This window comes from Oncorhynchus nerka, linkage group LG27 (assembly GCF_034236695.1).
Source record: "Oncorhynchus nerka isolate Pitt River linkage group LG27, Oner_Uvic_2.0, whole genome shotgun sequence".
Taxonomy (NCBI): Eukaryota; Metazoa; Chordata; class Actinopteri; order Salmoniformes; family Salmonidae; genus Oncorhynchus; species Oncorhynchus nerka.
In genome coordinates this window covers 14,904,913-14,932,196 of record NC_088422.1, presented here as the reverse complement: position 1 = coordinate 14,932,196, position 27,284 = coordinate 14,904,913, and the positions used below count along the sequence as shown (strand labels likewise).

The 27,284-nt window shown below is 45.6% G+C and overlaps 1 protein-coding gene across 1 annotated transcript in view; it reads left to right on the top strand.

Annotated features, from left to right (window-relative positions):
• LOC115111158 (adhesion G-protein coupled receptor V1-like) overlaps positions 1-27,284 on the top strand; it is a 248,439-nt gene that overhangs the window by 38,255 nt on the left and 182,900 nt on the right. Inside the window, exons 20-33 of the mRNA XM_065011405.1 lie at positions 2,171-2,544; positions 4,071-4,247; positions 5,294-5,474; positions 5,901-6,094; positions 7,292-7,421; positions 7,886-7,951; positions 8,644-8,783; positions 8,934-9,546; positions 16,556-16,771; positions 16,917-17,132; positions 20,309-20,553; positions 20,702-20,883; positions 21,888-22,705; positions 22,794-23,003. Of these exons, the coding sequence (XP_064867477.1) occupies positions 2,171-2,544; positions 4,071-4,247; positions 5,294-5,474; positions 5,901-6,094; positions 7,292-7,421; positions 7,886-7,951; positions 8,644-8,783; positions 8,934-9,546; positions 16,556-16,771; positions 16,917-17,132; positions 20,309-20,553; positions 20,702-20,883; positions 21,888-22,705; positions 22,794-23,003 (3,762 nt within the window). The remainder of the gene's footprint in view (positions 1-2,170; positions 2,545-4,070; positions 4,248-5,293; positions 5,475-5,900; positions 6,095-7,291; positions 7,422-7,885; positions 7,952-8,643; positions 8,784-8,933; positions 9,547-16,555; positions 16,772-16,916; positions 17,133-20,308; positions 20,554-20,701; positions 20,884-21,887; positions 22,706-22,793; positions 23,004-27,284) is intronic.

The window sequence follows — 27,284 nt, the reverse complement described above, 5'->3', positions numbered from 1 at the left end:
CCATTACTCCGCTCCCATTACTCCTCTCCCATTACTCCTCTCCCATTACTCCGCTCCCATTACTCCGCTCCCATTACTCCGCTCCCATTACTCCGCTCCCATTACTCCGCTCCCATTACTCCGCTCCCATTACTCCGCTCCCATTACTCCGCTCCCATTACTCCTCTCCCATTACTCCGCTCCCATTACTCCTCTCCCATTACTCCTCTCCCATTACTCCGCTCCCATTACTCTCCCATTCTCCCATTCCTCCGCTCCCATTACTCCTCTCCCATTACTCCTCTCCCATTACTCCGCTCCCATTACTCCTCTCCCATTACTCCTCTCCCATTACTCCTCTCCCATTACTCCTCTCCCATTACTCCTCTCCCATTACTCCGCTCCCATTACTCCGCTCCCATTCCTCCTCTCCCATTCCTCCGCTCCCATTACTCCGCTCCCATTACTCCTCTCCCATTCCTCCGCTCCCATTACTCCTCTCCCATTACTCCGCTCCCATTACTCCTCTCCCATTACTCCTCTCCCATTACTCCGCTCCCATTACCCATTACTCTCCCATTCCTCCGCTCCCATTACTCCTCTCCCATTACTCCGCTCCCATTACTCCTCTCCCATTACTCCTCTCCCATTACTCCTCTCCCATTACTCCTCTCCCATTACTCCTCTCCCATTACTCCGCTCCCATTACTCCGCTCCCATTACTCCTCTCCCATTACTCCTCTCCCATTACTCCGCTCCCATTACTCCGCTCCCATTACTCCTCTCTTTTTTTATATTTTTTTATTTATTTCACCTTTATTTAACCAGGTAGGCTAGTTGAGAACAAGTTCTCATTTGCAACTGCGACCTGGCCAAGATAAAGCATAGCAGTGTGAACAGACAACACAGAGTTACACATGGAGTAAACAATTAACAAGTCAATAACACAGTAGAAAAAAATGGGCAGTCTATATACAATGTGTGCAAAAGGCATGAGGAGGTAGGCGAATAATACAATTTTGCAGATTAACACTGGAGTGATAAATGATCAGATGGTCATTTACAGGTAGAGATATTGGTGTGCAAAAGAGCAGAAAAGTAAATAAATAAAAAACAGTATAAAAACAGTATGGGAATGAGGTAGGTGAAAATGGGTGGGCTATTTACCAATAGACTATGTACAGCTGCAGCAATCGGTTAGCTGCTCGGATAGCTGATGTTTGAAGTTGGTGAGGGAGATAAAAGTCTCCAACTTCAGCGATTTTTGCAGTTCGTTCCAGTCACAGGCAGCAGAGTACTGGAACGAAAGGCGGCCAAATGAGGTGTTGGCTTTAGGGATGATCAGTGAGATACACCTGCTGGAGCGCGTGCTACGGATGGGTGTTGCCATCGTGACCAGTGAACTGAGATAAGGCGGAGCTTTACCTAGCATGGACTTGTAGATGACCTGGAGCCAGTGGGTCTGGCGACGAATATGTAGCGAGGGCCAGCCGACTAGAGCATACAAGTCGCAGTGGTGGGTGGTATAAGGTGCTTTGGTGACAAAACGGATGGCACTGTGATAGACTGCATCCAGTCTTCCTCCTCTCCCATTCATCCTCTCCCATTCCTCCTTTCCCATTCCTCCTCTCCTATCGTTTGGACTTACAGAGACTCAGCAATGCTTGAGCGAGCGCTTAGCCACCATTGTTACATTGGACATTGTTACAGGCAGATGAAAGCAGGCTGCAGTTTTCGTTCTCCCCCAATAACTGAAGACAATGTGCTTTCTGTAGCCCCCCCACGATGGGACTGTCTGTTTCAATGGCTCTTCTTGGGTTAACTTCAATCAAATGGATATACATGTAAACAACAGACACATCCCATACTGTCAACCCAAACAGTGTTCTACTGCTTTTTCTGAGAGCTTTGTCCGTGGTCACCGTGGAGAGCTTCCTCTATTTGTATTTTCTTTGCTGTTGCAATGCTCGCTGGTGGTCTGTGTGTGTGTGTGTGTGTGTGTGTGTGTGTGTGTGTTGTGAGGGTGGGGGGCACTGTAGCATTAATTAATCATTCTGGAATGGATACACTGTACAATACATGCTTGTCAGCTTCTCTGTATACAAAAAGCTTTTTTTTTTGACAGCAGCATGATCACCTACTGCTTGATGTTTTTCTGAGTGTATTCTTCTACCTCCTGTGTGTGTTGCAGGTTCAGCTCCTGTGCGGATCGGATCGGACCCCTACGGAGAGGAGCGTTACACAGGCCTCCTGCAGGATCTGCGTCTCTACCACAGCAGACTGAACCGCTCAGAGATCCACGAGCTCCACGCGCAGCCCGCCAAGACGGACCTGAGGAACATCTCTGGCTACCTGCAGTACAGGCAGGACGAGAGGCAGAAGGCCTTTGTGGTGACGGTGCGGGACGACAATGAGGAGGAGGGGGAGGAGGTGTTCTACTTGCAGCTGGTGGCGGCCCACGGGGGGGCGCGCCTCCCCCTCCCCCGCCCCACCGCCACCCTACGGGTGATGAAGAGTGACAACGCCAACGGCTTCTTTGGCTTCACCGGCACCTGCATACCAGACGTAAGACACACACACACACACACACGGGTCGCATTAGCTTTCAGAAATCTGCATTTTCAAAACGCAGAACATAAAAAAAATCTTTGTTTTGAACCATTTCACCTGGGTCTTATACTGAAAGTCAACAGTGTTTTTTTCTTCAATAGAGTGATCAGGGGCGAGCTACTAGTTTTTCTTCACACAAAATACATTACTGCAACACAATGCTATTTGGCTGGCAGCCACCCATGCATTAACTTACATTAGCTCACAAGTACATTAACATTAAATTAAGGTATTTTTTCGCAAAAACTATGCATGGCCATCACATTTCTAATATTTATCATAGAAAGAATGTAGCCAGCTACATTTCCTGATGTTTTGCTTGGAGTTAATCTTGCATTTTAACCTGCTACCAGAGGAAAAACTAGACCGGATGAAAGTACCAGAGAAAAGTAGCCTACACATCAGTCAGAGTGCTGTCTGGTGATCCAATGAGGAGAGCAAAGATATTTCATCTTGATGGTGAAGTGCAACTGAAGCACAAAATGAGTCCTTTTACAGTCATGATGTCGTTTGAACCCTGATTGAAGCAGAGCAGAATTTACAATCTTTTTTTTCTTTAGATCTGCTTTTTTCTTTCTTCAACGCAGCAATATATTTATTTTGCGTTTTATCTTTCCTTTTCTGCATGAAAAGTGCAGAATCCTGCATTAACACGACCCCTGATACATACACACACGCACACATACAGTATCTTACCTGCTTTACAGTATAAATGAGACACTATTGACACTATTGAGATGAAATGTAGACCCCACTTGCCAACTAAGGCAGTCATTCGTACAGCTCTGAACCTGACTGACACATCAGCTAAATGATGTAAGAAAAACAGCACACTGGAGAACAGCACATTATTGTCACATTCTCTGACTAGCTTTGAGCCATGTACCCTGAGAATATGGATATTTGGTTACCTAGATGTAATTGAAGCCAGTGGTTTGTGTGTCCTCGTGCATATTTAACCATTGTTCACGCCTGGGTGGAGGAAGTGTGCGCTCAGCCCTTTAGAGAGACGGGACACATGGCATCTCTGATGGCTCCTCTCAGGTAGAGCAAAAGGTGATAGACCAGCCATGGGCATTCCCATGGAAGTAGAGTCCCAGTAGCAGAACAGGTGGTAGACCAGGGGATGGCATTCCATCAGAACAAGGGTCCCTCTAATTCTGCATGGGGACAAAGGGACTCAGAGGCATGTGTGGCTATCGGGTGTCTCTTTGCAAATCACATCATGACTCTGCAGGAATTAGAGGAGGGCTGTCCATGAAAGAGCAAAGGTACATTTTTGGAATGAGTCGTGTCAGTCTTGAATTGATAACAAGTTTGTGATATCTTGTCAGAGTTTGTCATCAAATGAAAGTTTGTTTACAATTTTGATGTGTGATGTGACAATATGTTTTAAAATGTGACAATGTCGGGTTGCTTTAGGGAGCATCATTAACAACCTGGCTCTGTGCCTGTCCTCTCTGTCCTTCCTCTATGGCCAGACGACAGAGGAAGGCTCCACCATCTCCTGTGTTATTGAGCGGACGCGCGGGGTTCTGGACCACGTCTATGTGAACTACACGGTCACTCAGCTTCACTCAGACAGCCAGGCTCCGGCCCACCAGGACTTTACCAAGGCCAGCGGCTCGGTGCTCTTCCTTCCCGGTCAGCGCTCTGAGGTGTGGAGGAACAACCAGAGTCACACACACACACACACTGTACATACACACACACACTGTACATACACTCACACTGTACATACACTCACACACACTGTACAGACACTCACACACACTGTACAGACACACACACAGTACATACACTCACACACACTGTACATACACTCACTGTACAGACACTCACACACACTCACACACACTGTACAGACACTCACACACACTGTACATACACACACACACTGACACACACACACACTGTACATACACTCACATACACTGTACATACACTCACATACACTGTACATACACTCACACACACTGTACATACACTCACACACACTGTACAGACACTCACACACACTGTACATACACTCACACACACTGGACATACACTCACACACACTGTACATACACTCACACACACACACACACACACTGTACATACACTCACACACACTGTACAGACACTCACACTGTACATACACTCACACACACTGTACAGACACTCACACACACTGTACAGACACTCACACACACTGTACATACACACACACACTGTACATACACTTACACACACACATACACACTGTACATACACTCACATACACTGTACATACACTGTACATACACTCACACACACACACTGTACATACACTGTACATACACTCACACACACTGTACATACACTCACACACACTGTACATACACTCACACATGCACACAAACACACTGAAAGGTCAGACAAACAAGTCAGGAGAATTTTTTTACCATTCATCTACATTTCTGACCATATTTCATCCCAGAAAACTATTTTCATCCACTCAGTAGTGTTGGTAACTTCTAGCCCCACCTAGTGGCTGAGAGGAATATGTTGTTCTGGTCAACGGTGCTTGCTAATAATTAGGCTTAGCTACAAATCCACTACAGACACTAAAGCCTGCAAACAAATACATTATGAATATCTACACATATCTACGCAGTTAATTTTAGATTGAAATCTTGACTATCTCTCATGTGTTATGACATCATCTCCCTGCGACTCCCAGGTCCTGAACCTGCTGGTGTTGAATGATGACACCCCTGAGTTCGCAGAGTCCTTCCAGGTCACTCTGGTGTCAGCAGAGTCAGGCGATGGGAAGCCAGGCTCCACCCCCACCAGTGGATCCAGCATCAATCCTGACAACTCAGCTACCAGGGTCACCGTCATGGCCAGCGACCATCCCTATGGTGCAGGGAGAGACACACAAACACCCCTGTGCCACCCCAGTAGAACCTCAAACTGATTTTCACATCAAACTGCCTAATGCCAATTCTCATCTAGAGTACATGAATCAAGAACTGCAGATATCTGTAAAAACACATAGTTGACAAACACAAGACGTTTTGCTTATAATCTGTTGGAAATAGGTTCAGTTTGTGGCATAATGTAAAAACACTGTATCAAACTGCTGTTGGTGCGAGTCAATCATCAACTGTTGATATACATTTGTCACAGACACAGTTAGATCACTCATAGTTATGGATGTTCCCACGTTATTAATGTATCAGTAATATGTCATGTATTGATCCCCTCGCTGATCATCTCTGACCAGGCTTATTGTTCTATGCAGCTAGATGAGCAGCTGTTGTGAGTACTGGTTCCCTCTCTCCCAGGTCTGCTCCAGTTCCAGCCGAGCCTGCCGGCTGAGGGCATAATCCCCCCGGCAACAGAGCTTGCCCACGTCACGGTCAACGAGGACGATGGCGAGGTTCGCCTGCTGGTGGCCAGGGCCCAAGGTCTCCTGGGAAGAGTCATAGTCGGCTACAGGACCTCACCGTTTACCGCCGCCAGCCCAGAGGACTATGAGGTCATTTCCTGCCATCCTTGTACTGTAGATCAGCGTCTCAGACAGACACAGGGATGGATGGTCACTTGACCATTTAAAAAAAAAAATCTTAATACAAGAATGATGCATGATTTATGATTTAAGAATGTGTGTTTAGATATGATTTTACCCGTAAGAACGTCCTATTCGATCCTTATACTTGGCTATCTGCTGCGCTTTTATTTAGAAAAGATTAAGAGAATAATAAGGCATACCCTACATAATGTTTGAGTCACTAGACTAACTCCTTTGATGGCTGTTTGATAGGTTGTCACTAGACTAACTCGTTTGATGGCTGTTTGATAGGTTGTCACTAGACTAACTCGTTTGATGGCTGTTTGATTGGTTGTCACTAGACTAACTCGTTTGATGGCTGTTTGATAGGTTGTCACTAGACTAACTCGTTTGATGGCTGTTTGATTGGTTGTCACTAGACTAACTCGTTTGATGGCTGTTTGATAGGTTGTCACTAGACTAACTCGTTTGATGGCTGTTTGATTGGTTGTCACTAGACTAACTCGTTTGATGGCTGTTTGATAGGTTGTCACTAGACTAACTCGTTTGATGGCTGTTTGATTGGTTGTCACTAGACTAGCTCCTTTGATGGCTGTTTGATAGGTTGTCACTAGACTAACTCCTTTGATGGCTGTTTGATAGGTTGTCACTAGACTAACTCCTTTGATGGCTGTTTGATAGGTTGTCACTAGACTAGCTCCTTTGATGGCTGTTTGATAGGTTGTCACTAGACTAACTCCTTTGATGGCTGTTTGATAGGTTGTCACTAGACTAGCTCCTTTGATGGCTGTTTGATAGGTTGTCACTAGACTAACTCCTTTGATGGCTGTTTGATAGGTTGTCACTAGACTGTTTGAACTAGACTAGCTCCTTTGATGGCTGTTTGATAGGTTGTCACTAGACTAGCTCCTTTGATGGCTGTTTGATAGGTTGTCACTAGACTAACTCGTTTGATGGCTGTTTGATAGGTTGTCACTAGACTAGCTCCTTTGATGGCTGTTTGATAGGTTGTCACTAGACTAACTCCTTTGATGGCTGTTTGATAGGTTGTCACTAGACTAACTCCTTTGATGGCTGTTTGATAGGTTGTCACTAGACTAACTCCCCAAGCTAACCCCTTGTTCCCTACCTACTCTGCCTGCACTTGTTCCATGGCCCATACAGGACTCAGACGGCATGCTAGACTTCTTGCCAGGAGAACGCTTCAAGTACATCAGTGTGGTCGTCATAGACAACCCCGTCCCTGAGTTGGACAAGGTGTTCAGAGTGGAGCTCTACAACCCTGACGGAGGAGGTAAAACAGATACCATTGATTGATTGATTGTCCAATTGGTGATGATCTTCTTACCACCTCTTCTCTTGTTTCTGATCATTGTAAATAGTCCACCTTCCGATCCTGTAATCATATGTCAGTGTTTCCCACCCCTGAAATCCTGCTCTAACTGATCCTTTGCCTGTGTTCTGCAACTTTGTGTGTTTCCGTGTGCTCCTGTGTGCTGTACTCCCCGATGATCCCCACTACTCTGGTGTGCTCCTGTGTGCTGTACTCCCCAATGATCCCCACTACTCTGGTGTGCTCCTGTGTGTTTCCGTGTGCTCCTGTGTGCTGTACTCCCCAATGATCCCCACTACTCTGGTGTGCTCCTGTGTGTTTCCGTGTGCTCCTGTGTGCTGTACTCCCCAATGATCCCCACTACTCTGGTGTGCTCCTGTGTGCTGTACTCCCCAATGATCCCCACTACTCTGGTGTGCTCCTAGTGGGTCAGTTCCTTGGCAGTGGAGAAAGTGACACTAACTTCTTCCTCTTGTCCTCTCACCACCGTGGTAAGACCACCTCCCCTACACCTCCCCCCAAATACCTCCTATCCTTTTAGACTGTCCCTCTCCTCCTAAGCATATGTATATATTGTTGGGAGAGGTGTTACGTGCTCTGTAGTTCTTACCCTACTCTGATAAGGCCAGGCTCTGTGTGTGTGTGTGTTTGCATGCATGCGCTTGTCTTTGCGTGCTCACGCCTCAGTGTGTGCCTTTGTATGCATGTGCGTGTGTGCTTGCGTGCCTTCGTGTGTGTGTGCGTGTGTGCTTGCGTGCCTTCGTGTGTGTGTGCGTGTATGCTTGCGTGCCTTCGTGTGTGTGTGGGGGATTAAAATGTCAATGGTTCCAGTGATCTGTGACCGGGGAGAGGGATGTGGGAAAAGTAAATAGGCATTGAGATGAGGGCAGCAGTGGTAAGTGGTGAACAGAAAATGTCCCAGATCCCAGGGATCATTGTTTCTCTGTAGGGCTTCACCCTCTCCCTTATTAAAAACCGACAATGCACTGCAGTGTTCAGGTCTAGCATTTCAAGAGGATCAATAGGATTCGATTGGAATTCAGTTCTACACAATGTGGCACAATAGGAAGCAGTCATTGATTTTTGGTTATGAAAATAATGACAGGGTTTACAGTGTGTGCTACTCCCCTGGCTGTCACACGTTGTGATGTCCCGATAGGTAAACACCTGTATGTCTTTCTAGCCAGCTTGGGAGTCGCCTCCCATATCTCTGTGACCATCGCTGCCTCTGACGACGCACATGGAGTGTTTCAGTTCAGCCTGGACTCTCTGTCTGTCAATGGCACCGAGCCTGAGGAGGGACGCAGCACTGTGCTGCTGCAGGTCAGTGTGTGTGTGTGTGTGTGTGTCTCTGAGTGTATCGCTGTGTTTCACTGTGTGTGTGTGTGTGTGTCTCTGTGTGTGTGTCTCTGTGTTTCAGTGTGTTTGTGTTTACTCTACTCTCTCTCTGGGCCCCCTCTCTAACCATCTCAGGTGATGCGGTTGTTCGGTGCCTTGTCCAAAGTAACTGTATTCTGGGAGGCTGATGTCAGCTCTGAGGAAGACCTCATCAGCAGGGCCGGGAACATCACCTTCCAAGTGGGCCAGACCAGGGGGGAGATTGAGCTCCAGGTGGCCCAGGACGAGGTGCCTGAGCTGGACAAGAGATTCAGTGTGTCCCTAATCAACGTCTCCCATGGGCGTCTGGGTTTGAGGACTGAGGCCACTGTGACCGTGCTGGCCAGTGACGACCCCTATGGAGTGTTTGTGTTCTCTGAGAGCAGCAGGCCGGTCCGCCTGCCTGAGGGCCACACCCTGGTCACCCTCACCATCTACAGACAGAGGGGGCTGATGGGAAGGGTGCGCGTTACGTATGGGACCCTGAGTGAGGCCGACGCCGCCCCCTTCATGACCCCGGGGGTGGGCCGGGCCAACGAGGGGAAGGACTTTGTCCCCCTCCTGGAGTCGGTGGGGTTCGCAGCCAATCAGAGTGAGGCTAAAGTAACCCTTCGAGTGCTGGATGATGAAGAGCCTGAGAGGGATGAGTCTGTATTCATGGAGCTGATCAGTGTCAATCTCATAGGAGGAGGACAGCATGAGAGATTAAGTAAATCACTGCAACATGTTCACATCGCAACTATGAATATCCAGCCTTATACATGGTCAACATACAATATATATATATACGTACACTACATATACAAAAACTAATATATATATATATACAAAAACTAATATATAGATATATATATATATATACACACATATACAAACCCTATATATACATACACTATATAAACTATCGTTCAAAAGTTTGGGGTCACTTAGAAATGTCCTTGTTTTTGAAAGAAAAGCACATTTTTTGTCCATTAAAATAACATCAGATTTATCAGAAATACAGTGTAGACATTGTTAATGTCGTAAATGACTATTGTAGCTGGAAACAGCAGATTTTTTATGGAATATCCACATAGGCGTTCAGAGGTCCATTATCAGCAACCATAACTCCTGTGTTCCAATGGCACGTTGTGTTAGCTAATTCTAGTTTATCATTTTAAATGGCTAATTGATCATTAGAAAAACCTTTTGCAATTATGTTAGCACAGCTGAAAACTTTTGTGCTGATTAACGAAGCAATAAAACTGGCCTTCTTTAGACTAGTTGAGTGTCTGGAGTATCAGCATTTGTGGGTTCGATTACAGGCTCAAAATGGCCAGAAACAAAGACCTTTCTTCTGAAACTTGTCAGTCTATTCTTGTTCTGAGAAATTAAGGCTATTCCATGTGAGAAATTGCCAAGAAACTGAAGATCTCATACAACGCTGTGTACTACTCCCTTCACAAAACAGCGCAAACTGTCCCTAACCAGAATAGAGTGGGAGGCCCCGGTGCACAATAGAGTGGAGTGGGAGGCCCCGGTGCACAACTGAGCAAGAGGACAAGTACATTAGAGTGTTTAGTTTGAGAAACAGACGCCTCACAAGTCCTCAACTGGCAGATTCATTAAATAGTACCCGCAAAACACCAGTCTCAACGTCAACAGTGAAGATGCTAGCCTCTGTACAACTATGTAGATATTCCCCCAAAAATCTGCAGTTTCCAGCTACAATGGTCATTTACACCAATACCGTATGCGGGTTTGTGACTAGGGCTCAAGCTCATTAGCATAATGCACAATGCGAAAACATATTCCTAAAAATATTTAACCTCCACACATTAACAAGAAAAATAGCTCAAATGAAAGATAAACAAGTTGTTTATCTACCCAGCAAGTCAGATTTCTAAAATGTTTTACGGCGAAAACATAGCACATATTTATGTCCAACCACCACCGCAGACATACCTCATTAGCATAGCCAAGTAGGAAAAAATATGCAATCAACAAACGCAGGATTAAAAGAAAAATCATTTCACTAACCTTTTGAAATCTTCATCAGATGACAGTAATATAACATGTTACACAGTACATTCATTTTTTTTCAATAATCTGCAATATATATCCATAAATCTCTGTTTACAATTATGCATCGTTCAAAAAATGCTACTGCAATGTCAGGAGAAATGAAATAGCTCCGGCAGATAACGTCAGCTAACAAGGAATACACATCATAAACTTTGACTAAATATGCATGTTTTACATATGTATAGCAAGATACACTTCTTCTAAATGCAATCGCTGTGTTACATTTATTTTTAACGTTACATTTTGCGTTCACTAGGCTATAATAGGGAGTCGGCGCTCCCACATTAGCATAATGACTCCTCTATCTTGGAGTCGACAGAAACCCAAAATTAACACATAAATATTCCCTTACCGTTGCTGTTCTTCCATCAGAAGACCTGGAAGGGTTAATACTCACCAAATTAGCGTTCAGTTTTCAAGTCTGTGTCTTTCGGTTCTCAAACTAGCCACATTTCGGTCGAAATGTAGGCAAATTTCTAGTGGATGCGCACCAAAACGTCAAAAGTATATATAATATGTCGAGTAAACTTGTCAAACTATGTTCATAATTAAGCTTTAACATGTTATAAAGGTCTACAGCAATTGTGAGGGCGAACAGACACACACACGTCTTTTAATCGATCCTGAGGGAAAGAGAGAAAAAGTCCAGAGCGCGCAAAGGGGTGCACTTTTTTTTGGCATGACCGAGACCTTTCGGCACGCTCAAAAGTCTCGTGAGCGCGCGATTCTCACAGTTACACGCCTCATCGAAAGCAGGCTTCGTGCTGAACACATACAGAGTCTTCCCAGGGTTGTAACTGCTTGGTAAGTGCGTATACGATGACGTCAAAGTGGTGGCAACTTTTTTCATTACAAGAGAGACTTTGGGAGAATGCATGCCCTGACACTTCTGCTTTACATAGAGACAAAATTTAAACGGTTTTAGAAGCTTTAGAGTGTTTTCTATTCGATAATATTTTTTATATGCATATATTAGCAACTTTTGAATTTTTTTTATCATGTTTTATATGGGTACCGAATTCCTCCAGAAGGGGCAGTAATCAGGGGTAGACTTAAGAGGATAAACAATGTCAATTTGATCAATTTGATGTTATTTTAATGGGCAAAAATTTAGCTTTTCTTTCAAAAATGGGGACATTTCTAAGTGAGCCAAAACTTTTGAACGATAGTGTACATAAACTATATATACAGACATTCATTATATATATGTACTCTATATATACCTTCACTATATATATGTACTCTATATATACATACACTATATATAGATATATATATATATATATATACATACACACACACAGTTGGGCAAAAAGTATTTAGTCAGCCACCAATTGTGCAAGTTCTCCCACTTAAAGAGATGTGAGAGGCCTGTAAATTTTCATCATAGGTACACTTAAACTATGACAGACAAAATGAATAAAAAACATCCAGAAAATCACATTGTAGGATTTTTAATGAATTTATTTGCAAATTATGGTGGAAAATAAGTATTTGGTCACCTGCAAACAAGCAAGATTTCTGGCTCTCACAGACCTGTAACTTCTTCGTTAAGAGGCTCCTCTGTCCTCCACTCGTTAACAGTATTAATGGCACCTGTTTGAACTTGTTATCAGTATAAAAGACACCTGTCCACAACCTCAAACAGTCACACTCCAAACTCCACTATGGCCAAGACCAAAGAGCTGTCAAAGGACACCAGAAACAAAATTGTAGGCTGGGAAGACTGAATCTGCAATAGGTAAGCAGCTTGGTTTGAAGAAATCAACTGTGGGAGCAAATATTAGGAAATGGAAGACATACAAGACCACTGATAATCTCCCTCGATCTGGGGCTGCACGCAAGATCTCACCCCGTGGGGTCAAAATGATCACAAGAACGGTGAGCAAAAATCCCAGAACCACACGGCGGGACCTAGTGAATGACCTGCAGAGAGCTGGGACCAAAGTAACAAAGCCTACCATCAGTAACACACTACGCCACCAGGGACTCAAATCCTGCAGTGCCAGACGTGTCCCCCTGCTTAAGCCAGTACATGTCCATGCCCGTCTGAAGTTTGCTAGAGAGCATTTGGATGATCCAGAAGAAGATTGGGAGAATGTCATATGGTCAGATGAAACCAAAATATAACCATTTGGTAAAAACTCAACTCGTCTTGTTTGCAGGACAAAGAATGCTGAGTTGCATCCAAAGAACACCATACCTACTGTGAAGCATGGGGGTGGAAACATCATGCTTTGTGGCTGTTTTTCTGCAAAGGGACCAGGACGACTGATCCGTGTAAAGGAAAGAATGAATGGGGCCATGTATCGTGAGATTTTGAGTGAAAACCTCCTTCCATCAGCAAGGGCATTGAAGATGAAACGTGGCTGGGTCTTTCAGCATGACAATGATCCCAAACACATCGCCCGGGCAACGAAGGAGTGGCTTCGTAAGAAGCATTTCAAGGTCCTGGAGTGGCCTAGCCAGTCCCCAAAGAAAATCTTTGGAGGGAGTTGAAAGTCCGCGTTGCTCAGCAACAGCCCCAAAACATCACTGCTCTAGAGGAGATCTGCATGGAGGAATGGGACAAAATACCAGCAACAGTGTGTGAAAACCTTGTGAAGACTTACAGAAAACGTTTGACCTCTGTCATTGCCAACAAAGGGTATATAACAAAGTATTGAGATAAACTTTTGTTATTGACCAAATACTTATTTTCCACCATAATTTGCAAATAAATTCATTAAAAATCCTACAATGTGATTTTCTGGATTTTTTTTCTCATTTTGTCTGTCATAGTTAGTGTACCTATGATGAAAATTACAGGCCTCTCTCATCTTTTTAAGTGGGAGAACTTGCACAATTGGTGGCTGACTAAATACTTTTTTGCCCCACTGTATATATATATATATACACATTCACTATATTTGAACACTATATATACATACAGTTGAAGTCAGAAATTTACATGCACTTAGGTTGGAGTCCTTAAAACTCGTTTTTCAACCAAACAAACTACAGTTTTGGCAAGTTGGTTAGGACATCTACTTTGTGCATGACACAAGTAATTTTTCCAACAATTGTTTACATAGAGATTATCACAATTCCAGTGGATCAGAAGTTTACATACACTAAGTTGACTGAGCCTTTAAACAGCTTGGAAAATTCCAGAAAATGATGTCATGGCTTTAGAAGCTTTTGATAGGCTAATTAACATAATTTGAGTCAATTGGAGGTGTACCTGTGAATGTATTTCAAGGCCTACCTGCAAACGCAGTGCCTCTTTGCTTGACATTATGGAAAAATCAAAAGAAATCCAAGACCTCAGAAAAAACATTTTAGATCTCCACAAGCCTAGTTCATCCTTGGGAGCAATTTCCAAATGCCTGAAGGTACCACGCAGCTGTCATACCGCTCAGGAAGGAGATGCGTTCTGTGTCCTTGAGATGAACGTACTTTGGTGTGAAAAGTGCAAATGAATCCCAGAACAACAACAAAGGACCTTGTGAAGATGCTGGGGGAAAACGGTATAAAAGTATCTATATCCACAGTAAAACGAGTCTTATATCGACATAACCTGAACGGCTGCTCAGCAAGAAAGAAGCCACTGCTCCAAAACCGCCATAAAAAAGCCAGACTACGGTTTGCAACTGCACATGGGGACAAAGATCATACTTTTTGGAGAAATGTCCTTGGGTTTGATGAAACAAAATTATAACTGTTGGCCATAATGACCATTTTTATGTTTGGAGGAAAAAGGGGGAAGCTTGCAAGCCGAAGAACACCATCCTAACCGTGAAGCACGGAGGTGGCAGCATCATGTTGTGGGGGTGCTTTGCTGCAGGAGGTACTGGTGCACTTCACAAAATAGATGGCATCATGAGGGAGAGAAATTATGTGGATATATTGAAGCAACATCTCAAGACATCAGTCAGGAAGTTATAGCTTGGTCGCAAATGGGTCTTCCAAATGGACAGTGACCCCAAGCATACTTCCAAAGTTGTGGCAAAATGGCTTCAGGACAACAAAGTCAAGGTATTGGAGTGGCCATCACAAAGCCCTGACCTCAATCCCATAGAAAATTTGTGGGCAGAACTGAAAAAGCGTGTTCGAGCAAGGAGGCCTACAAACCTGACTCAGTTACATGAAAGAAAGAAAAGCTGAAATATATAATTCTCTATTATTCTGACATTTTACATTCTTAAAATAAAGTGGTGATCCTAACTGACCTAAGACAGGGACCTTTTACTCTGATGAAATGTCAGGAATTGTGAAAAACTGAGTTTAAATGTATTTGGCTAAGGTGTATGTAAACTTCCGACTTCAACTGTTCACTATATATTCTAAAGTATGTGGACACCCCTTCAAATGAGTGAATTTGGCTATTTCAGCCACACCCATTGCTGACAGGTGTATAAAATCGAGCACACAGCCATGCAATCTCCATAAACATACATTGGCAGGAGAATGGCCTTACTGAAGAGCTTATTGACTTTCAACATGGCACGGTCATAGAATGCCACCTTTCCAACAAGTCAGTTCGTCAAATTTCTGTCCTGCTACAGCTGCCCCGGTCAACTGTAAGTGCTGATTTTGTGAAGTGGAAACGTCTAGGAGCAACAACGGCTCAACCATAAAGTGGTAGACCACACAAGCTCACAGAACGGGACTGCCGACTGCTGAAGCATATAAAACTAATCTGTCCTCACTACCGAGTTCCAAACTGCCTCTGGAAGCAACGTCAGCACAATACCTGTTCATCGGGAGCTTCATGAAATTGGTTTCGGCAGCCGGGTTCTCCATGCGCAATGCCAAGCATCAGCTGGAGTGTTCTAAAGCTCGCCGTCATTGTAAATAATAATGTGTTCTTAACTGATTTGCCTAGTTAAATAAAGGTTACATTTTTTTTATTTAAAAATACATTTAAAAAAGCTTGCCGCCATTGGACTCTGGAGCAGTGGAAACGCGTTATCTGGAGTGAGGAATCACTCTTCACCATCTGGCAGTCCGACGGAAAATCTGGGTTTAGCAGATGCCAGGAGAACGCTACCTACCCCAATGCATAGTGCCAGCTGTAAAGTTTGATAGAGGAGGAATAATTGTCTGGGGCTTGTTCATGGTTCGGGCTAGGCCCCTTAGTTCCAGTGAAGGGAAATCTTAACGCTACAGCATACAATAACATTCTAGACTTTTCTGTGCTTCCAACTTCGTGGCAACAGTTTGGGGAAGGCCCTGTACATGACAATGCCCCCATGCACAAAGCGAGGTCCATACAGAAATGGTTTGTCGAGATCGGTGTGGAAGAACTTGACTGGCCTGCAAAGAGTAGTGACCAAAGTAGTGACCCAATCGAAAACCTTTGCGATGAATTGGAACGCCGACTGTGAGCCAGGCCTAATTGCCCAACATCAGTGCCCGACCACACTAATGATCTTGTGGCTGAATGGAAGCAAGTCCTCGCAGCAATGTTACAATATCTAGTGGAAAGCCTTCCCAGAAGAGTGGAGGCTGTTAAAGCAGCAAAGGGGGGACCAACTACATATTAATGTCCATGATTTTGGAATGAGATGTTTGAAGAGCAGGTGTCCACATACTTTTGGTCATGTAGTGTCTGCAGCTGGACTAGGGATATTGTTTTTTTGTCAAACCATACAGTTTCTTCTCTTTCCTAGTTGTCCATTCTCCTCGTCTTGGTCCGAAGGCAGAGATCGTGGCCCAGGTCATAGTAGAGGCCAATGATGACGCCTTTGGGTTTCTGCAGCTGTCCGCCCCTGCCGTCAACGTGGCCGAGGACTATGTTGGACCCATTATCAATGTCACACGCATTGGGGGAATTTTTGCTGACGTGTCTGTGAAGTTCAGGGCTGTACCAATGACTGCCAGAGTTGGTCAGTGTGGTCTACATCATCTCAATAGTATCAATAGTGTCTCATATAAACTGTATAGCAGGGACTGTGTGTGTGTATACAAGTGTGCGCATGCAAAGTGTATGTAATAAATAGTGTGTGTCTAACAATGTGTGTGTCAACCCAGGTGATGACTACAGCATAGCATCCTCTGACGTGGTTCTCCTGGAGGGGGAGACCAGTAAGCCAGTTCCCATCTACATCATTGATGATGTGATTCCTGAGCTGGAGGAGACCTTCCGCATCGAGTTGCTCAACGTCACCACAGGGGGTGCTAAACTGGGGGTGCTCACCCGCACCATCATCACCATCCTGCCCTCCGACGACCCCTTTGGGGCCTTTGGTTAGCTCACGTCTCTCTCCTCTCCCACACAGACATGCCCTCACGTACGTGCATGTATACTAGTCAATATAGTTCTAGAATGTACAGATGGTCATTCAAATCAGATTACAGTACATGCACAATAACTGACTACATTAGCCAATAATCTATTGTATTTTTGTCTAAAAGAGCCCAATGAAAAATCCTGCATTGTTACTTTATTAGTAAATGACCCATTAGACCTCAAAGTACTGTTTGTGTTCCCTAGTATTTCAGACTGCTAACCCCTAACCCTAGTATTTCAGACTGCTAACCCCTAACCCTAGTATTTCAGACTGCTAACCCCTAACCCTAGTATTTCAGACTGCTAACCCCTAACCCTAGTATTTCAGACTGCTAACGCCTAACCCTAGTATTTCAGACAGCTAAACCCTAACCCTAGTATTTCAGACAGCTAACCCCTTACCCCTAACCCTAGTATTTCAGACTGCTATCCCCTAACCCTAACCTTAGTATTTCAGAATGCTAACCCCTAACCCTAAGCATAACCCTAGTATTTCAGAATGCTAACCCCTAACACTAACCCTAACCCTAGTATTTCAGACTGCTATCCCCTAACCCATAACCCTAGTATTTCAGAATGCTAACCCATGACCCTAACCATAACCCTAGTATTTCAGAATGCTATCCCCTGACCCTAACCATAACCCTAGTATTTCAGAATGCTAACCCCTAACCCTAACCTTAGTATTTCAGAATGCTAACCCCTAACCCTAACCTTAGTATTTCAGAATGCTAACCCCTAACCCTAACCCTAGTATTTCAGACTGCTATCCCCTAACCATAACCCTAGTATTTCAGACTGCAAACCCCTAACCCTAACCTTAGTATTTCAGAATGCTAACCCCTAACCCTAACCCTAGTATTTCAGACTGCTATCCCCTAACCCTAGTATTTCAGACTGCTATCCCCTAACCCTAACCCTAGTATTTCAGACAGCTAACCCCTTACCCCTAACCCTAGTATTTCAGACTGCTATCCCCTAACCCTAACCCTAGTATTTCAGAATGCTAACCCCTGACCCTAACCATAACCCTAGTATTTCAGAATGCTAACCCCTAACCCTAATATTTCAGTCTGCTAACCCCTAACCCTAACCCCTAACCCTAGTATTTCAGTCTGCTAACACCTAACCCTAACCCCTAACCCTATTATTTCAGACTGCTAACCCCTAACCCTAGTATTTCAGACTGTTAACCCCTAAACCTAACCCCTAACACTAGTATTTCAGACTGCTAACCCCTAACCCTAACCCCTAACCCTAGTATTTCAGACTGCTAACCCCTAACCCTAACCCTAGTATTTCAGAATGCTAACCCCTAACTCCTAACCCTAGTATTTCAGACTGCTAACCCCTAACCCCAACTCTAGTATTTCAGAATGCTAACCCCTAACCCCTAACCCTAGTATTTCAGAATGCTAACCCCTAACCCTAACCCTAGTATTTCAGAATGCTAACCCCTAACCCTAACCCTAGTATTTCAGACTGCTAACCCCTAACCCCTAACCCTAGTATTTCAGACTGCTAACCCCTAACCCTAACCCTAGTATTTCAGACTGCTATCCCCTAACCCTAACCCTAGTATTTCAGACTGCTATCCCCTAACCCTAACCCTAGTATTTCAGAATGCTAACCCCTAACCCTAACCTTAGTATTTCAGACTGCTATCCCCTAACCCTAACCCTAGTATTTCAGAATGCTAACCCCTAACCCTAACCTTAGTATTTCAGACTGCTATCCCCTAACCCTAACCTTAGTATTTCAGACTGCTATCCCCTAACCCTAACCCTAGTATTTCAGAATGCTAACCCCTAACCCTAACCTTAGTATTTCAGACTGCTATCCCCTAACCCTAACCTTAGTATTTCAGACAGCTAACCCCTAACCCTAACCCTAGTATTTCAGACTGCTATCCCCTAACCCTAACCCTAGTATTTCAGACTGCTATCCCCTAACCCTAACCCTAGTATTTCAGACTCCTATCCCCTAACCCTAGTATTTCAGACTGCTAACCCCTAACCCTAGTATTTCAGAATGCTAACCCCTAACCCTAATATTTCAGTCTGCTAACCCCTAACCCTAACCCCTAACCCTAGTATTTCAGTCTGCTAACACCTAACCCTAACCCCTAACCCTAGTATTTCAGACTGCTAACCCCTAACCCTAGTATTTCAGACTGCTAACCCCTAACCCTAACCCCTAACCCTAGTATTTCAGACTGCTAACCCCTAACCCTAACCCTAGTATTTCAGAATGCTAACCCCTAACTCCTAACCCTAGTATTTCAGACTGCTAACCCCTAACCCCAACTCTAGTATTTCAGAATGCTAACCCCTAACCCCTAACCCTAGTATTTCAGAATGCTAACCCCTAACCCTAACCCTAGTATTTCAGAATGTTAAACCCTAACCCTAGTATTTCAGACTGCTAACCCCTAACCCCTAACCCTAGTATTTCAGACTGCTAACCCCTAACCCTAGTATTTCAGACTGCTAACCCCTAACCTTAGTATTTCAGACTGCTAACCCCTAACCCTAACCCTAGTATTTCAGACTGCTAAACCTCTAACCCTAACCCTAGTATTTCAGACTGCTAACCCCTAACTCCTAACCCTAGTATTTCAGACTGCTAACCCCTAACCCTAACCCTAGTATTTCAGACTGCTAACCCCTAACCCCTAACCCTAGTATTTCAGAATGCTAACCCCTAACCCTAACCCTAGTATTTCAGACTGCTAACCCCTAACCCTAGTATTTTAGACTGCTAACCCCTAACCCTAACCCTAGTATTTCAGACTGCTAACCCCTAACCCCTAACCCTAGTATTTCAGACTGCTAACCCCTAACCCTAGTATTTCAGACTGCTAACCCCTAACCCCTAACCCTAGTATTTCAGAATGCTAAACCCTAACCCTAACCCTAGTATTTCAGACTGCTAACCCCTAACCCTAACCCTAGTATTTCAGACTGCTAACCCCTAACCCCTAACCCTAGTATTTCAGACTGCTAACCCCTAACCCTAACCCTAGTATTTCAGACTGCTAACCCCTAACCCCTAACCCTAGTATTTCAGACTGCTAACCCCTAACCCCTAACCCTAGTATTTCAGACTGCTAACTCCTAACCCCTAACCCTAGTATTTCAGGCTGGTCCTGTCACCATAGAGGAGCCAGGGGTGAACTCATTCCAGGTGACACTGCCCATCGTGCGAAACGCTGGGGCCATAGGGACTGTAGTTGTCCAGTGGCGAGCCACGGTGAACGGCAGAGCAGCAGTAGGGGACCTCCGGCCTGTGTCAGGAGAGGTCACCTTTGCGCCAGGAGAAACTATGAAGACGTTGAAAGTTGAGGTCCTAGCAGACGATGTGCCGGAAATTGAGGAAGTAAGAAACACAATCGTAATTTCTTACATTGTTGTTATTTTTTGCCAAACAAAGGCTTGTATCATAATATATGCTATATAATATATAGGCCTATAATACAATAATATAACATATGCCATTTTTCCTCTAAATGTTCTGTGCTTTTCAGATAATCAAGGTGGAATTGACTAGTGCCACTAATGGAGGCAACATTGGAAGAGACAAAACAGTTAGTATCATTGTTCCAGCCAATGACAACCCGTATGGGACAGTCTACTTTGACCAGTCTATGTATCAAGTGCAGGAACCTCTCCAGGGAATTTTTGTGGCCAACATTACTGTACGTCGAAGGTATGTTTGTTGCAGGACCTATATGGCAGTGAAATTACATATTGCTACTTTTCTGTTTTTTGACTTGGAATGCTCAACTAACTCTCTCTCCCTCTCTCTTTCCTTCATCTCAACTAACTCTCTCTCCTTCATCTCAACTAACTCCCTCTCCCTCTCTCGGTCCTTTATCTCAACTAACTCTCTCTCCTTCATCTCAATTTACTCCCTCTCCCTCTCTCTGTCTTTCATCGCAACTAACTCTCTCCTTCATCTCAACTAACTCTCTCTCCCTCTCTCTCTCCATCTCAACTAACTCTCTCTCCCTCTCTTTCTCCTTCATCTCAACTAACTCTCTCTCTCTCTCTCTCTCTCTCTCTCCCTCTCTCTGTCCTTTATCTCAACTAACTCTCTCTCCTTCATCTCAATTTACTCCCTCTCCCTCTCTCTGTCTTTCATCGCAACTAACTCTCTCCTTCATCTCAACTAACTCTCTCTCCCTCTCTCTCTCCTTCATCTCAACTAACTCTCTCTCTCTCTCTTTCTCCTTCATCTCAACTAACTCTCTCTCTCTCTCTCTCTCTCTCTCTCCCTCTCTCTGTCCTTTATCTCAACTAACTCTCTCTCCTTCATCTCAATTTACTCCCTCTCCCTCTCTCTGTCTTTCATCGCAACTAACTCTCTCCATCTCAACTAACGCTCTCTCCCTCTCTTTCTCCTTCACCTCAACTAACTCTCTCTCCCTCTCTCTGTCCTTTATCTCAACTAACTCTCTCTCCTTCATCTCAATTTACTCCCTCTCCCTCTCTCTGTCTTTCATCGCAACTAACTCTCTCTCCCGCTCTCTCTCCTTCATCTCAACTAACTGTTTCTCCCTCTCTCTGTCCTTAATCTCAAATTACTCTCTCTCCCTCTCTCTGTCCTTATTCTCAATGTGCTCTCTCTCCCTCTCTCGGTCCTTCATCTCAACTAACTCTCTCTCCCTCTGTCCTTCATCTCAACTCTGTCTCTCTCACTCATCTTGCCAGTGGTGGTCATTTTGGCCGAGTGGAGGTCCTCTACAGCACCTCAGAGATAGACATAGTGAGCATGGCCCAGACTGAAGGCCAGAACCTGCTGTTGTACTACAGCCCCCCGGTGTCAGGAGTGCCCTCTGGCGCCCCCCGCAGGCCAGTCAACATCAGCTCTCAGGGGGACCCCCTGGTTGTCTGTGCTGCTGCCTGCCTGAGGGAGAGAGCCTGCCAGGCCTTCTCCCTGTCTCCTCCTGGGGGATCTTCCCCCATGGCCTCCTGCACCTGGGTGACCAGCGGGGCCGATCAGCTGACCGAGTCCGCCCAGACCCTCACCTACACCAAAAACACCACGGCCACCGCCGCTCTCTTCAGCTCGCAGGCCATGGCGGGGAGTGACTACACTACGACAGCACAGACAGCCATCTTGGAGGACGGCTCAGGGGAAGCCAACCTGACCGTGCCCATTCTGACGGACAAACTCCCCGAAATGGACGAGAGCTTCTCCATCCGCATCCTGAAGGTGGTGCTGGTGAACTTGACGGTGGCTCAGAAGAACCTGCCCTCCATAGGGCATCCGGACAAGGCAGTGGTCACCATAGGCATGAATGGGGATGCCTTTGGGGTGTTTCTCATCTATAGCCTCAGCTCTAATGCTTCACAGGACGGGCTCTATCTGGAGGTGAGGGAGGAACCACGTGTGCCAGTACCCCTGGTCATAGAGAGGAGGGGGGGCAGCCTAGGGCAGGTGACTGTGGAGTGGAGGTTCGTGGGTGGAATGGCAACACCGGGCACTGACTTCACCGGGACTGGAGGAACACTTGTCTTTGCCGATGGTAGGTTTGAAATCTAGTACTACAGAAGGCTTTTTGGATATGAATGCATTTTTTGATATGCAATATATTGTGTTCCCTCCATCCCAAGGCGATATTAAGAAGAACATTGAGATAGTGATCGTGGATGATTTGGAGCCCGAGGACAGCGAGACCCTGATGGTTGGCTTGGTGAAGACTGCGGGAGGCAGTCGGATCCTTCCCAGCTCAGACACGGTCACCATCATCATCCTGGCTAACGACAACGTGGCTGGGGTGGTGGGCTTCCACTCAGCCTCACGCTCTGTCATCGCCAGAAAGGGTGAGTGTGGTAGAGGGGCCCCTGTCAGTCACTTTAATGAAGCAAGCCACAATGTTAATCACTCTGTAAATTATTATTATGTCTCTGCATCGAGACAGTTTACCAAGCAGACACTAATGACAAAATTACCTTCCCTGAAAGTAACAATATTAATACCTGTCAAAATGCAACCATTTCGTACCGAAATAAGCTGAACATTGTATTTCTCTTCATGGATTTATGATCATACATTCATAAAAGTGCTGTTTGTAAAGGTCAACACCGCTACCATAACTCAACACAGTTACCATAGCTCAACACGGCTACCATAGCTCAACACGGCTACCATAGCTCAACACCACTACCAATTTTTTCCAAGATGGCGTAGCAGTGCAGCCGTGGTTTGTCATTCTCTCGTTTCATTTTTGTATTTTTTGTATTTTTTGCATAAATTCCTATTTATTTTTCAATCTCTTTTTCCACTTTTAAATTAAATATGCCTTCCGGTAACCCGCCTCACTCAATGTGACACGGTTCCGATATTACATTTTTTAGATCTTATAGCCAAAACTTTCATCAGAAGCTAGCCAGCTAATTAGCTACTAGCTATTTAGTCATTGTTAGCCACTGCTAGCGGCCTTTACCCTCTGCTCAGGCACCAGCGTTTTTTTAGCCTGGATAATACCTGGCAGCCTCGGACTGTTTTTCTCCACTACAACGCCTGATTCCTGACGTAAACCCCGGACCATTGATCATCACAGATAGCTAGCTGCCACTGAGTGACCCGGCCCCGAAGCTAGCCCTGAGCCAGGCGCATCTCCCGGGCTAGCAAACTAAATTACCACAACTACAATACCTCTTTCGCCATCTGCCCTGTCCCTTCGTCGACACGGCGGCCAGCCCGTGCCACCACGATTAGTCCGCAGACGTAATTCCATCAAATGTGCCTTCAACTGGCCTTTGCCGGACGTCGGAGCAGACGCTTCTAACTACCCCGGTCTGCTAACTTTAAACGCTGTGTCTCCCGCGTGCTAGCGATGCAACAACTACCCCGCGGCTTCCCTGTTCCATCTATTGCTGTACACTGGACCCTATGATCACTTGGCTACATAGCTGATGCCTGCTGGACTGTTCATTTATCATGGTACTCCACTTTGTTTACCTTTGTTTATCTGTCAGCCCCGAACTCAGGCCCTGTGTGTAGTGAACCAACCTTCTCTGCCCATTCATCACCATTTTACCTGTTGTTGTCTTACCCGTTGTTGTCTTAGCTAGCTCTCCCAATCAACACCTGTGATTGCTTTATGCCTCGCTTGATGTCTCAAATGTCAATATACCTTGTATACTGTTGTTTAGGATAGTTATCATTGTTTTAGTTTACTGTGGAGCCCCTAGTCCCACTGTACATGCCACAGATACCTCCTTTGTCCCACCTCCCACACATGCGGTGACCTCACCCAGCCAGCGTGTCATTTACATTACATTACATTTAAGTCATTTAGCAGACGCTCTTATCCAGAGCGACTTACAAATTGGTGCGTTCACCTTAAGACATCCAGTGGAACAGCCACTTTACAATAGTGCATCTAAATCTTTTAAGGGGGGGGGTGAGAAGGATTACTTTATCCTATCCTAGGTATTCCTTAAAGAGGTGGGGTTTCAGGTGTCTCCGGAAGGTGGTGATTGACTCCGCTGTCCTGGCGTCGTGAGGGAGTTTGTTCCACCATTGGGGGGCCAGAGCAGCGAACAGTTTTGACTGGGCTGCGCGGGAACTGTACTTCCTCAGTGGTAGGGAGGCGAGCAGGCCAGAGGTGGATGAACGCAGTGCCCTTGTTTGGGTGTAGGGCCTGATCAGAGCCTGGAGGTACTGAGGTGCCGTTCCCCTCACAGCTCCGTAGGCAAGCACCATGGTCTTGTAGCGGATGCGAGCTTCAACTGGAAGCCAGTGGAGAGAGCAGGGGAGCGGGATGACGTGAGAGAACTTGGGAAGGTTGAACACCAGACGGGCTGCGGCGTTCTGGATGAGTTGTAGGGGTTTAATGGCACAGGCAGGGAGCCCAGCCAACAGCGAGTTGCAGTAATCCAGACGGGAGATGACAAGTGCCTGGATTAGGACCTGCGCCGCTTCCTGTGTGAGGCAGGGTCGTACTCTGCGGATGTTGTAGAGCATGAACCTACAGGAACGGGCCACCGCCTTGATGTTAGTTGAGAACGACAGGGTGTTGTCCAGGATCACGCCAAGGTTCTTAGCGCTCTGGGAGGAGGACACAATGGAGTTGTCAACCGTGATGGCGAGATCATGGAACGGGCAGTCCTTCCCGGGAGGAAGAGCAGCTCCGTCTTGCCGAGGTTCAGCTTGAGGTGGTGATCCGTCATCCACACTGATATGTCTGCCAGACATGCAGAGATGCGATTCGCCACCTGGTCATCAGAAGGGGGAAAGGAGAAGATTAATTGTGTGTCGTCTGCATAGCAATGATAGGAGAGACCATGTGAGGTTATGACAGAGCCAAGTGACTTGGTGTATAGCGAGAATAGGAGAGGGCCTAGAACAGAGCCCTGGGGGACGCCAGTGGTGAGAGCGCGTGGTGAGGAGACAGATTCTCGCCACGCCACCTGGTAGGAGCGACCTGTCAGGTAGGACGCAATCCAAGCGTGGGCCGCGCCGGAGATGCCCAACTCGGAGAGGGTGGAGAGGAGGATCTGATGGTTCACAGTATCGAAGGCAGCCGATAGGTCTAGAAGGATGAGAGCAGAGGAGAGAGAGTTAGCTTTAGCAGTGCGGAGCGCCTCCGTGATACAGAGAAGAGCAGTCTCAGTTGAATGACTAGTCTTGAAACCTGACTGATTTGGATCAAGAGATGCAACCTCTCTTATCATCACTCAGTGCCCAGGTTTACCTATACTGTACCCGCACCCAACCATACCCATGTCTGCACATTATGCCCTGAATCTATTCTACCACACCCAGAAATCTGCTCCTTTTATTCTCTGTCCCCAACACTCTAGACGACCAGTTTTGCTAGCCTTTAGCCGTACCCTCATCCTACTCCTCCTCTGTTCCTTGGGTGATGTGGAGGCTAACCCAGGCCCTGCGTATCCCCAGGCACTCTCATTTGTTGACTTTTGTAATCGTAAAAAGCCTTGGTTTCATGCATGTTAACATCAGAAGCCTTCTCCCTAAGTTTGTTTTACTCACTGCTTTAGTACACTTCGCCAACCCTGATGTCCTTGCCGTATCTGAATCCTGGCTTAGGAAGGCCACCAAAAATTCTGAGATTTCCATACCCAACTACAACATTTTCTGTCAAGATAGAACTGCCATAGGAGGTGGAGTTGCAATCTACTGCAGAGATAGCTTGCAAAGTTATGTCATACTTTCCAGGTCTATGCCCAAACAGTTCGAGCTTCTAATTTTAAAAATTAATCTCTCCAGAAATAAGTCTCTCACTGTTGCCGCCTGTTATAGACCCACCTCAGCTCCCAGCTGTGCCCTGGACACCATATGTGAATTGATTGCCTCCCATCTATCTTCAGAGTTCGTTCTGTTAGGTGACTGAAACGGGGATATGCTTAACACCCCAGCAGTCCTACAATCTAAGATAGATGCCCTCAATCTCACACAAATTATCAAGGAAACCACTAGGTACAATCCTAAATCCGTAAACATGGGCACCCTCATAGATATTATCCTGACCAACTTGCCCTCCAAATACACCACTGCTGTTTTCAATCAGGATCTCAGCGATCACTGCCTCATTGCCTGCATCCGCTATGGGTCCGCGGTCAAACGACCACCCCTCATCACTGTCAAATGCACACTAAAACACTTCTGTGAGCAGGCCTTTCTAATCGACCTGGCCCGGGTATCCTGCAAGGATATTGACCTCATCCCGTCAGTCAAGGATGCCTGGTCGTTCTTTAAAAGTAATTTCACAGCTGCCATACGGCAACACAGTTACCATAGCTCAACACAGTTACCATAGCTCAACACAGTTACCATAGCTCAACACCGCTACCATGGCGCAACGCAGTTACCATGGCGCAACGCCGCTACCATAGCTCAACAATGCTACCATAGCTCAACAATGCTACCATAGCTCAACAATGCTACCATAGTTCAACACTGCTACCATAGTTCAACACAGCTACCATAGCGCAACACCGGTACCATAGCGCAACACCGTTACCATAGCGCAACACCGTTACCATTGCGCAACACCGGTACCATTGCGCAACACCGGTACCATAGCTCAACGCAGTTACCATAGCTCAACCTCATTCAACACAGCTACCATAGCT